At 42.9% G+C, this 12,990-nt stretch overlaps 1 protein-coding gene across 1 annotated transcript in view; it reads right to left on the bottom strand.

Moving 5' to 3' along the window:
- Positions 1–12,990, bottom strand: part of LOC137880989 (A disintegrin and metalloproteinase with thrombospondin motifs 20) — a 76,988-nt gene that overhangs the window by 23,412 nt on the left and 40,586 nt on the right. Inside the window, 12 exon segments of the mRNA XM_068722644.1 lie at positions 710–886; positions 1,158–1,319; positions 3,300–3,569; positions 3,766–3,930; positions 5,607–5,714; positions 6,639–6,758; positions 7,769–7,939; positions 8,305–8,469; positions 8,885–9,095; positions 9,195–9,321; positions 10,128–10,257; positions 10,488–10,654. Coding sequence (XP_068578745.1) covers positions 710–886; positions 1,158–1,319; positions 3,300–3,569; positions 3,766–3,930; positions 5,607–5,714; positions 6,639–6,758; positions 7,769–7,939; positions 8,305–8,469; positions 8,885–9,095; positions 9,195–9,321; positions 10,128–10,257; positions 10,488–10,654 — 1,973 coding nt within the window.

Below are 12,990 nucleotides of genomic sequence, written 5' to 3'. Positions count from 1 at the left end.
ATTATCAAAAATACAAATGAAACATGTTTTGAAAATATTTTCCTCTGTACAAACTGTATTTACTCATAGAGAGATACGAGAGGTCTGACCAAGAGCACCAGCAAAAATATTAAATAAAATATTCAGTAATTCAATAAAACCATACTGTACAAAGATACACATACAAAATACACCGACAGTCATTTGTTGCTGTTCCATAAAGGTCATAATATTAACTCTTATACACAAATATACACTTGTGTACTTCGGATACAGGGAGAAGACAGCAACAACAACAAAGAACATTTACTTCACGCCTCATATATGAAATAAATATTTTCTAGAGTTATGCCTCTACAAATATATGGCATTGTTGGACAACACTGTCCTGATTCATAGGTCTTAATTTGGAGCCGTGGCTCAAAATGGCATCCACGTGTTTTTTATGATCTCCTAAGTGGAGCAGGATTGTGTTTTTGTGCATTTTTGTTTTCTTGATTCTAATCAGCACCAAGCCACTGCAGGGCCCATCTGGGTGGGCTGGAGCTGGATAACCAACAGTGGTGCCCGATACCCAGCAGCCACTTCAGGATCTTCTACAGTTTTAGGCTAAAAACACACTCAGCACACTCGTCCGGAGTCATTTTAGCACACGCCATATCTACTTACAGTGACGCGCCCTCAGTGAGGAAGGTAAGTGATGGAGGAAAACGAGTTAGTACTATCGTACCGGCTTCCATGGTCGGCGGTGCCAGGAGGCAGAGCCTGGGCAGGGCTGCAGGTTGCATTGCTCCATGTCGGGCGGCTTGTCCAGGATGTCGCAGTTGTAGTTGTTTAGCCTCTGGCCGTTGGGCCTTTGACAAACCACCAGGCGAGTCCTCCTTCCACCACCGCAGGTCTGTGTGCACTAAGGGTAGCAAACAAAATGTTAAATAATGTATTTATTATATAATACAATAACTATGTAATAATGTGTCTTATAATGTGCTTCAGTCGGGCTTTTCTGAACAGTTTCAGCACTGAGATTGAACAAATCCCTGTTTTTTTGTACAAGATAAGAGAGCGAGAGAGACAGACATCCAGACACAGGAGACTTAACAGACGATAAGGATGAAACACAAAAGGTGTGTGGGAAATTATGACAACGACTGTGTTTCCAACTGTCAGTACAGACTCACCTCTCCCCAGACACCAAAGTTCCACAGAGGACAGGGTCCGGAGTCGCAACCTTTGGACTCGGCGGGTTTGACCCTCTCATCGCAGTAGCTGTTGCTGCGTCCATCAGCATCCTGACACACCACCACTCGCCTCTGGAAACCTCCTGCACAGGTACTGGAACACTGCAGAGCACACAGAGCACCAATGAGGATGATGACTCATCAACAACACATACTTTATGCATAAAAGGCCTATTATGAGTAATAAAACACAGATGGACTTATACATTTTTTGGTTTTGCCATGTGCCAATTATTATTTCTTAGCTGTGTTGAACTTCTGACTGTGTCCTAGGGTTAGGAAGTTACACAAACACTTATAATACACATAACAACTAGTTATGCTGAATAGCTGAACGTCTAACCAAGGCCAAACCCAGCTGCGCTGTTCAAAATGATCTTCCAAAGATGGAAAACATCAGTCCATGAAGGTCAATCTCAAACATTGAACAACACAGCCTTGGACAGAGCAGTAGGTACACTCTGCATCCAATTAAAATGACACATCCCCACTGTCAATGGGAGTGAGCACAGTCAATGCTCTCTATAGTATGTGAGGGAGGACAGCACAGAGTGAGCCTGAACAGCAGTGCTTCCAGTCAAGTTCATTATGTGAGACTGAACAGTGTACTGATGAATGCCTCTGCTGCTGGGGGTTTAGAAAACAGAGCAATGATCTTCTCATGGCTTTCAGAAAAAACAAGATGTTTGTCCTCCAAAGAAACATAAAATAAATCTCCAAAATAGAGTTTCACAGTCAAATATGTGGGTCTTTTGATGGAGTAATAGACATCTAATAATTTAAAATGGCAACATTATGTGCAAAATGTTGTCAATTATCCTCTAGCATGGAGCCAACTTTCTCTTTGATACAACACGCCTCGCTCTATTTTCATGAAGCTGGGCATGCCCTCAAGTTAAAGCACCAACTAATGCAAACACAAGCACAAAGAGCACATTCCATATATTGTCTACAGAGATTTAATCACCTAAAAGTGATTAACAAGTGATTGTGGATGAGATTACTAGCAAGAATCACAAATTACCTTAACTCATGTGCTATGTACCTACCATGTAAATCCCAAAATAGCTCTCTGCAATAAGGTGTGGTCTGGGTACACAAGGGCGGTTTAATGGCAAAATGGATGCCAAAATAACATCGTGCAAACAAAACTACACACAGGAGACACAACCCCAACTGCACCAATCCACCTATGTTTGGCATGAACAGGTTCCTTACAGACCTGAAAATACCAGACACAGTTAAATGCAAACAAATGAACTGGAGCCTCACAAAAAAATACATTGGGCCAGCTTTTTTGACAATTTGATTCAAGACCAAGGACATTAAAAGAGTTAGGAGCCTGAACTGCCCCAAACCATTTGGGTTTGTTAGTGCCTTATCGATTTCAGCTAAAAAAATCAAGGCTCTACCTTGAGGTAACTTAGTTTTTTCATTACACAGCAATGGAGTCCTGAATATATATATACATACATATATATATATATATATACATATATATATATATATATATATATATATATATGTATGTATATATACATACACATATATATATATATATATACATATATATATATATATATGTATATATATATATATATATATGTATATATACATACACATATATATATATATGTATATATATATATATATACATATATATATATATATATATATATATATATATATATATATATATATATATATATATATATATATATATATATATATATATATGTATATATATATATATATGTGTGTATATCCCTTGGTGCTGTTTGTAAAGTCCTTAACCATGTATGGCCCTCTGCCCTAGTAAATGGAAACATCTGCTACATTCAAGTGAATGTGTTCACAAGAATGTGTTTACAGACAGACACACACACACAGGCCTTCATGACAACACCTTGTTTATGCTGCCCATGAATAAAACTTAAATTGTGTGTGGCAATGAAGACTATTTATCCATGAGAAGATCTTAATTGGTTCCCTTTACTTGACAACAAATCTAAAAGGATTCTACCGCCAGACAAAATGTTTCTGCACAGCCCTCTTTCCCCAAAGATCATGTGCTGAACATACTGCGCCCCAGGGTCCGGTCCTCCACTGGTTGTCTGCTGAGGGCACATTCCAGCTGCTGTGGCCAGGATGGCGTCCGGGGTCCTGGGGATATCCGTAGGGCTGATCATTGATACGCTGGCGGTGGTAGATAGAGGGGCAGGGGGCTGCGGTGCACTCTTGTTCTGTCGCAGGCTTCTCATCCGGGTCACAGAAAGACTGGTCCACTGGCTGGTGGTAGTTAGAGCAGACCACCTGCCTGGTGGTTCTTCCAACGCCACAAGTCATTGAACACTGGGGACAGAGAACCAAAGGTGTTACAAATGTTGAAATAATGAAAAATAATTTAATATTTTGTGACATTATCCAGAGTTTAGGCTCTCTTGTCATAGTGAAATTCATTTTAACATTGTGGTTGAGTACTGAAAGTCCCTGCAGTGGAAAACATCTGTATTGATTGGACACAGTGGTGGATGTTTTTTTTACTCACAGGAGACCACTCCCCGGCACGCCATTGGCCACAGGGGCTGAAGCAGGCCGAGGACTCCGGGGGCCGGGGCAGGTGGGTGCAGAGTGACTCGTCAGCGACTCCTCCCTGGGCATCTCTGCAGCTGACGTAACGCGCCCGCTTTCCCTTGCCACAGGACACCGAGCACTGGAAGGAACACGCAGATACAAGCAGAGCTGAGATCAATATTTGTCTTATGTGGAATTTAAATTGAATTTAGTTTGCATCGTGTGGTTGTTAAAGTGATGCTATTAACTGTCTACTTTTCAAAACTCTTTATTATCATGAGGTAGAGTGCGACTGTTTGGAAAATGCACCACAAAATTTACTGTTTGTGAGTGCAACGTAAACTGTGCCATACAATTTTTGCGAACTGGCAGCCCACAATGGTAATGAGAGAATACTATATTGTATACAATGCATATCATGTATGGGTCTATTGTACCTGTAGTAGACAGACAATTACCCAGATATCTGAAAGCACAAAGTGGCGTTGTTAAGCTGCAATTATGTTCAATTTGAAGTTACCAAATGGCCCTTTGTTTCTTCTAAAAGTAAATCAATTAATAATAAATATATCTGCCTTCCTAATGCTTTGATTCATACATTTCTGTGCAGTGAGAAAATACTTGAAAATTGATAATGCAAAAAGCACAATTCAAGAAAGTATCCTGTATTATAGGACAACTAAATCTTATCAAAGAAAAAAAATCTTCAAGGTGGTTTGTTTGATGCTATACTTCCCGACGTCAGTGTTCATATCTCAATAAGTAACAGACATGTCCTACTCCGTAACAGATAAGGCGACATGTTTGTGGATTCTTTACCTTGTGTCACAAATAAAGGCGTTTATGATTTTATCTGCTGCTGCTGGTGTCCTGAAGTGACTCCCTGATCAACGTTCAGCTGCTCACTCTATTGTAGCTGTACCCCCGCCATCTCAAAGGGACATCACAGTAAACATTTCTGAGGGGATGAATACCTAATGCAATCAAATGGCTCCAGCTCAAACAGCCATGTTAATATCCCTCTCATATCAATGACTCTCTAAAGAGGGTGGCAGTTCCGCTGCTCGGGGGGATTGTATGGATGTGTATGTGTGCGCGTGGTGTGTGTATGATCTGTGTGTGTGTGTGTGTCTGTAAGACCACACCGGCGCTGGCCTCTTTGACATGTGAGCTCACACCGACTTTCAGATTGACAGACGGGGTTCAATCTTAGAAACCGTAGACTTGTGTTTAGATGAAATCTGGTTTTCATTTGCGACGAGTAACAATGCAAAGTATCAGAGAGACAGAGGGGCCTCTCAGCCCAGACAGTGGAGCCTGTGTGTGTACGTGTGCCCGTATGTGTGTGTGTGTGCGTGTGTGTGTAGATGCAGCAGGGGGTAAAAGAGACAATGCCAAAGAGGATCATGGTCCTGTACAGTATGTGCTATCTGAAGGAATGTTTGGATATACAATAAAGTTTAATTTGTCAATCTAGTATATGCAGGAGATCCTTCATTACTGGAGTGTGGTTTCCTTAAATTACACACACACACACACACACACACAGAAACACACTTAACCATTCATATATTTATACAAACGTTTTCATCAGTATTCTCATTTTTCACTCTTTGAGAGCTAAGTCAGATGCCAAAGCCCAGCAGATCATTTCTCTCAAGCTACACACAGAAAGATGAACGTAACAGTAGAAGAATTTGTTTACCATTCAACAAAACATGCATCGCTTTTTTTATATTCTTTGGACTGTATAAGGTAAACCCACAGACTGTAATATGCTCTGTTAGACCCAATAAACCCAATTTGTTTCCTTACCGCAGTCCAGGAGCCATATCTCCACTGGGTCAGGAGTTGAGCGGAGTTGTCAGGACGAGGTGTGCTTTGTACCGGAGAGGCCCAGGGACACGCCTGCATCTCACAGTCCTTCAACAAAAAACATGCAAATACAGTCAAATGATTACTTCATGCATTGGGGTACATTGACGCAACAGGAGTAAATAATTCAAAGATCCAGGTGTACAAAAACCCACAAATAAAGTTCCATTTCTCAAAATGTGTCTGTGAATATTGCGGTGAACTCCATTCCAAAAGCTGAGACAGATATCACCTATCTGGAGCCTGAAAGGTCATCAGTTTACCATCTTCCGCCTACCTCATTGTGTCCATCAGCCTAAGAGCCCTTATTTAATACACTTAAACCACTCAGGTAAAGTGTGCTGCAGCCTCATGCTCAGAGTCCACCTTGACGCAGATTTGGACTTTGGGTCAAAGTAAAGCAGAACAAGCAAGCAAAGAAGCTGCTGATGTTAATCAACTTTTAGTTTGCAGTGATAGGTCGTATCGTCAAAGAGTACATTTCGAGGATACTTTGCTGATGAGTGGATCGGCCTTCAACCAATCGATATTATGATTGACAAGTGCTTGACATGAAATATGACAATAACTGAATGCATGTGGTTGAATCACTTTACAGTTCTGCTCAGCTCGATACATTTTAGTCTCTCTTTGCTTTGGTTTTCCTGCCGACAACTTTACCATATGGTTTAGCTCTACAGCTCTCATCCAGCAGGCAGCTGTTCACTGAAAAGTTCTGCGGTGCGCTACCTTCCCAGTTAGCAACTAGCTGGTGAACATAGTAGAGTTCTTTGTAGCCAGATATTTCCCTCACAGCAGTTAGTGGAGACTAAAAACGCATTACTGGTCGCAGTTCTTTATGTTAGCGGAAGCATATTCTGAACTGTCAAAGAGGATCCTTCTTATTGTAAACAGCAACCTTCAATCTTATGGACACATTAAGTCAGGGTGAAAATAACATAATTCTTGTAATAAATCTCTTCATTTTTTTACCTGACTGTCTCTAGGCCTTGCTGCAGCGTTGCACTCTCTGTCGTCTACTGTGTCACCGTAGACCCCCGACACGCACCTAACAGCTCTCATCTGGTAGCCATGGCCACAGGTCACCGCACACTGAAAGACAAACACGCATACACACACATATAAACAGAAGAAGAGAGAAGCCTGGTCAACCGCAAGCTATCTCAAACTCTATCTAAGTATGTCAAGGTTGATATATTAGACGGGGCCTCTTTCAAGATTCAGCTCAGCAGAGCCTGGGTAAGACCGACGTGCATACACACACACACACACACACACACACACACATTAATGAGCACATGCGTCCACATACACACCCATAGTCTTTACCCGATTCTTAACTCGCATACGAGACGATCGGGCCACATTCAGGTACAACATGAGAACAGAGGAAGTGCCACAGGATGAGTTTATTTGAGCAGCAAATTGTAATTACACAGGCATTAACAACCTGATATAGTCCAGCTCTGTAAATATCACTATCTGACTTCATACAAACAGGTGGGGAGGCATTAGACCTGAATGTATAAACTAGACTATGAATGGCCATTCATACATGTTTCATTCAATTTGTGCTTTACCCTAACAGGGCTGAATCTATACGGAAATATTTGGAAACTTAGAAGATTGAATGCATAGGAAGAGTGTGTGTGTGTGTGTGTGTGTGTGTGTGTGTGTGTGTGTGTGTGTGTGTGTGTGTGTGTGTGTGCACTGTGGGTCAGGTTTAGTCTGACAGGATATGAGGGGTAAAGTGAAAGCACCGTGGAGGAAATAGCAGCTGGAGTCAGAGCACACTCCTCCGTAACTTGCCGGTATATCAGGTTACACACACACACACACACGCACACACATAAACTTGAAATATACACCATCACTGCTACACACCACATTTTCTCTCTGTGACGACACACACACACACACACACACACACACACACACACACACACACACACACACACAGACAGACTAACAGATACGAGTCTGGATCCTAGACAGCGAGCTACACATGAAGCCCATTTCCTCAGGGAAACACTGCATCGAGTCACCTCGCCCCGGTGTGTCTGTGTCTGATCTGTGTGTGTGTGTGTGTCTGCAGGACTCACCGCTCCCCAGACGCCGACCTGCCAGGACGCACAGTCGGGCAGCTCGCAGTTCCCCACAGCAGGAGGTTTGCTGGATGGGTTGCAGAGGTGCTCGCTCAGCTTTTCCTCCCCGGCTCCCATGCTACAGGACACCTGTCTGTGTCTCATCCCCTTACCACAAGTCACCAGGCACTGGGTGGCGAAGGGGGGGGGTGTGGGATGACGGTGGAAAAAAGTAGAGAAGAAGTCATTAATATAAAAGTATGCATGAGTGTGTGACATCCCCCTGTTATGAAAATAGTTGACAGCACACCCCCCATGTCTATCCTAATAGTCTTAATATCTTAAAACTACGCAACAACAAACTAAAACCTCTAGAATGATCATAGAGAGAAGAGATCACATTATGCTGACTTTACTGTTAAACTCTATTAGAGCGGAGTTTGACGATGAACGCTCCGCAGCCCATTTCCAAGGATCGATGAAGACGTATTCAAACCTTCTTGCTGCTTTGTATATGTGGTTGTGTGTATTGTATGTGCATGAGAGTTCCCCACCTCACTCCACTCGCTAACGGTCCACTTCGGACACGGCTGGTCGCTGCAGGTTTCAGTGACCACCCTCTGGTATTCGTTGCACTCCCCGTCCACCAGCCGTCTACCCAGGTTGTTCATACAGTAAGACTCTCTGTTACGGCTCCCACGTCCACATGTCTTAGAGCACTGCATGCAAGAATACGTTGAACATGTTCAGCCCACTTAATCATGTGTTCATCTATGGCATACTTTCTCCAATGATGCACTGGTAATGAAATTAAAGTGCAAATAATTTAGATTTCTTTCTGTACAAAAAATGATGTTTGGGAGGTACAACATACTTCATATATGAGTTTATTAGGGGCCACATCGTGCCAAAGCTTCCACAGAATATTATTGACTTCAGAAAATGGAATCTGGCCTTATAAATGTATATGATGACCAATTATATACATTATCAGACATTATAAATATATAAATGATATATAAATAATTCCTAAATATGCCTCTAATTAGACCAGGGTCTCACTTTCGTTTCCTTTCAATTTGCGATCAGTCTGTTTGGCCAGCATATCTAATACAATTCTTCCACTGACTGTACCTGTGACCAGGCGCTGTACTGCCAGCTCTTAAGCAGACAGTCCCCATGGCAGGACTCTCTGGTCTGAGGTTTGGCGGCGTCTCCACATGTGCTGGCCTCCATCCGCTCACTCTGTCTCTTCATCAGGCTGTACTTCATACACTGAACATCCAAACTGCGGTAGCCTGGGCCACACTTAGCAGAACATTCGCTCTTTCCAGCGACGTGCCACCTGTGTGAAGAGGAGGTGTGGAAAAATGTTTGGCTGCCTGTGCGCCGTTGAAATTTATTTTGTGGGTGCACGTGTGTGTTCTTGTGCATTAATGCGCACCTGACTTCACAGTCAGTGTTGCAGGGCTCATCGACGGCAACAGGACGAGGTAAATGTTCACAGCGTTGGTCCGATACCTCAAGGTGATCGCTCTTACGCACACATACCACCTTTCGTCTTCGCTCACCTGCACACACGCATGCACACAGACACGTGGGGAAAAGCATGCGTTCAAATCAGACAACATCTGGCAGACAGCTCGATGGCAAAATATCACATTTCTTCACCTTTAGCAAGTCTGACCAGCTTTCTGACATCCAGTCCATCATCATGCAGCCTTGGGGGTCCATGTCGGACGTACATCCCACAAATACATCTCTTCACTGGATCCCACTGTGCCCTCTGACCCACTGGGAGCCTGACTAGCTTGCTTTTAAAGGAGAAATTTGAGGGACTTAGTCGGGTTAAGGGCCAGGCGAAGGGGAAGGTGTCGGGCGATGAGATTGGCCGGGTTCAAATTAGGGTTGCCAGGAGGGGGATTTATGGAAGGAAAGCATGAATGAGTGCGTTTTTAAATCCAGAGGTGAGTTTAAGTGATGCAAGAGACATACTAATCCTAATGTGCCCTGACACTTGTATTCATGTCTATGTAATACGATTTTGTGTAGTAAGAGCTCTAAGACACATTATGGTTCATATAAATTTCACACAATTTTTGATAGTTTATGTCACAAGTTGCTGTAAAATTGTGCGTCAGCTAGAGCACACAGCTCTACATACCCCATACCGCTTTATTCACGAGAACACATTTTCCAATTTGTGAAATACCTTTGGGCCTAAAAGTACACTAAATATGTACTCATGTGTGTATCAGAACTGCACAACATCTTCCAGATATTTTTGTGCAAAGCTTTTTTTAAGATCCACTGAAGCCAAAGAGAAAAGGTCTTATTCTTCATATGTGTAAATTTGGAAGCCAAGCTGAGGTCTTACCCTGACAGATGCGGTTGCACTCGAGCCAGGAGCCTGAGGGATCCCACACGAACTGCTCCCTGTGTTCCTCGATGGGTATATTAAAGGAGTAACGGACATCTGGGTTGTGGAGGTTTCCCACACACAAGACCTGTGGAAACAATGGTGGGAAAGGCAAGGTCAAAAGACTTAGCAGTGCTGTCCTTATTTTGTCTAAGTCCACACAGAGATATCACCCTTTCAGACAGACATCTAGCTCAGTATTTAAAGAGGTTAGAAGACAGTAAACGCTTACAGGGAGAGCTGTAGAGATCAAGACGAAAGGAGGGAAAACAGAGCAATGTTACAGTGGGACAAAGTAGGGATTTAGCTATTAAAAACCTGCAGAATGAGCTCGTCCTCGATGCGGTCAGTGCAGTTTATGCGCTCCACTTCTGTGTCCGAGCCGCTGTAGTCGATGACGGTTCCCTTGAAGGTGATTTCCCTTTTGAACATGGCCACCACGAAGTTCCCATTCAGGAGAGAGTTGGACTGGCTGTCAGATAATGCTGGAACAAGAAATGGACACAAACCATAAACAACGCAGATCTCCAAATGTAAAAGAACTCAGCACAAGTGAAGCAATGTTTGCTTCTTGCAGATTTGGGAATGTTTATGAGATGTGGCACTTATTATTTCAGGCTATAAGTTAAGTAAACTGTCCATGAGCTGCCAAACTATTGTTCTGCTAAGCCTGTGTTGCAGGGGAGGTATGTTGAAACGCTGGTGACACAAAATTGCAGTTATTTGGAGTTAGACTGCGTGACTCTTCGTAATGACTGACATTGTAAGGCAAACAAAGGATCTCCACTGACTGCAAATACAATCAAGTACATAAACATACACACACAAATAACACACAGGAACACATGGATAAACACTCAAAATGGGTAAACTAGCACATAAATCCTAAACGAACAGTGACCACCTCTCTCTCTCTCTCTCTCTCTCTCTCTCTCTCTCTCTCTCTCTCTCTCTCTCTCTCTCTCTCTCTCTCTCTCTCTCTCTCTCTCTCTCTACCTCGAACATTATGGTTCCAAGAAACATGCAGTTAATTACGATCTGAAAGGGCATGCTGAAACAATGTATGTGATTAAGTCCCTAGAAGCAACTTTGTTTACATTTAAGTCTACACATTGTTGGATGCCAGCTAGCTATCTTTTGCCGGAAGATAACTGTGGGGTCTGTGGGGTTTTGAAAATGATCTATAGACTGTGGTTGTCATCGCTGACATTTTGCAGAAGTGGAAAAAAAAACAATGCCTTAGAAAATGTGCACACAGGCACACAGCTACAAACATTGAATTAACTTAAACAATACATGAACATCTTAAAAGTTTTCTCAAGCCTGGTACTGACCAAGGAGTCGCTCATTCTGAAGCCTATTTTCAAGAAGAATGTACACCGTATTGCTTGAACAATGCAGAGAAAATGAGTTAATGTGATTTGTTTTTTCAGTACACAGGCTGTTTTAAATACCTGTGTGTTTTGATACAGGTCAAACATAAAAGGAGAAACCAGCACAGAGGAAGGAGTGGGTCTTAAAAAGGTGTTGAGCCACCATGTGCTTCCAGAACAGCTTGAGCTCTTCAAAACCTTCCGTTCTGGGACTCTAGAGACCACAGCAAATGCTCTACTTAACTTTTATACCTTTTATACTTTCCCTGCGAAAAGGTCCAACCAGCGAAGGCAAAGCTCCGTCATCTAACACTTGCTTTAGACCCAAAGTGTGCAGAGACTTCTTGCACCTTAGCATTGTAAGTTAGGTGAGTAAAATTTCTCAACAGCAGCTTTCTAGAGCAGACTTCACAAAGTGCTTCACAATAAAAGACATGAACAAGAGACACAATTTAGTAGCAGCAAAAGGCAAGAGAGACAAATATTATATGGATTAAAAAACGAATAAATAAAACTGAGCAAAGGCAAATTAAACAGGTGAACATTGAGCTGCTTTCGAAAGGTGTCCACAGGGTCCAAGTCCAACAGGAGAGAGCTTCAAAGTTAAGGAGCCACGACTTCAAAGGCACAGTCTCCTTTCTGGTTTTTTTTGGTCATGAGTGCGTTGATCTTCTCAAAGAAATGTCTTCATACTGTACGAGCCCCACTGACAAAGACAGGGCGTTGCAAATACCGACCATGTGCAATACAGGCACCGCTCGCGCATTGTGTGGTTGTGGCACTCAGCAGCAGCGGGAGTGAAGCTTTTCACAGCGGCATGGCAACGAGGCCCTGCCAGATGTGTTTTCTGACAATTTGACTTAAAACATCTTGAACCTGACTTGAACCATCTGAAAATGGGCGCCCGCCCTTACAACATAGGCAAAACTCCTTTTCTCTGTTTTTTTTTTGTCTCCCTCTCTGTCTGTCTCCCTCTCTCACGTGCAAGCACATACGCAGACAGAAACACACACATACACACACACACACACACACACACACACGCACACACACTCCGAGCCTGGTGGGTCCATCTAACCCTATACCCCTGTATCCACTTTCATGCGGCCTGGGCTCCACATGCCTCTAATTAGCACCTATTGCTGCCTCATTTATCTTTCTCAGGGGCTGACACTCCATTTGCTTTCCCAACCAACCCTCTCTGCCATGACCAGATGGACCAACGCCCCTCCTAGTTTCCACCATATACACTCAGTACAAATGACAGTTTCCTTTCCTTTATAAAAACAGTTTGACAACAGTTTGGCCCACGTTTCCTTTCCCTCCTTCACTAAAAGCCTGCCTCTAAAGCTCTGGGTCACCAAGTCTGGGTGGTTTATGGTCATGTTAGGGGATAATGGCATTGACCTATGAGATGAGAACTGAAGGGCTGTAATGTATACATCTTA

Source organism: Cebidichthys violaceus, unplaced genomic scaffold, assembly GCF_023349555.1.
Source record: "Cebidichthys violaceus isolate CVI_PGR_0920_01 unplaced genomic scaffold, fCebVio1.0.p SCAF_3, whole genome shotgun sequence".
NCBI classification, from domain to species: Eukaryota; Metazoa; Chordata; class Actinopteri; order Perciformes; family Stichaeidae; genus Cebidichthys; species Cebidichthys violaceus.
This window is presented reverse-complemented; position numbering and strand designations above follow the sequence as displayed.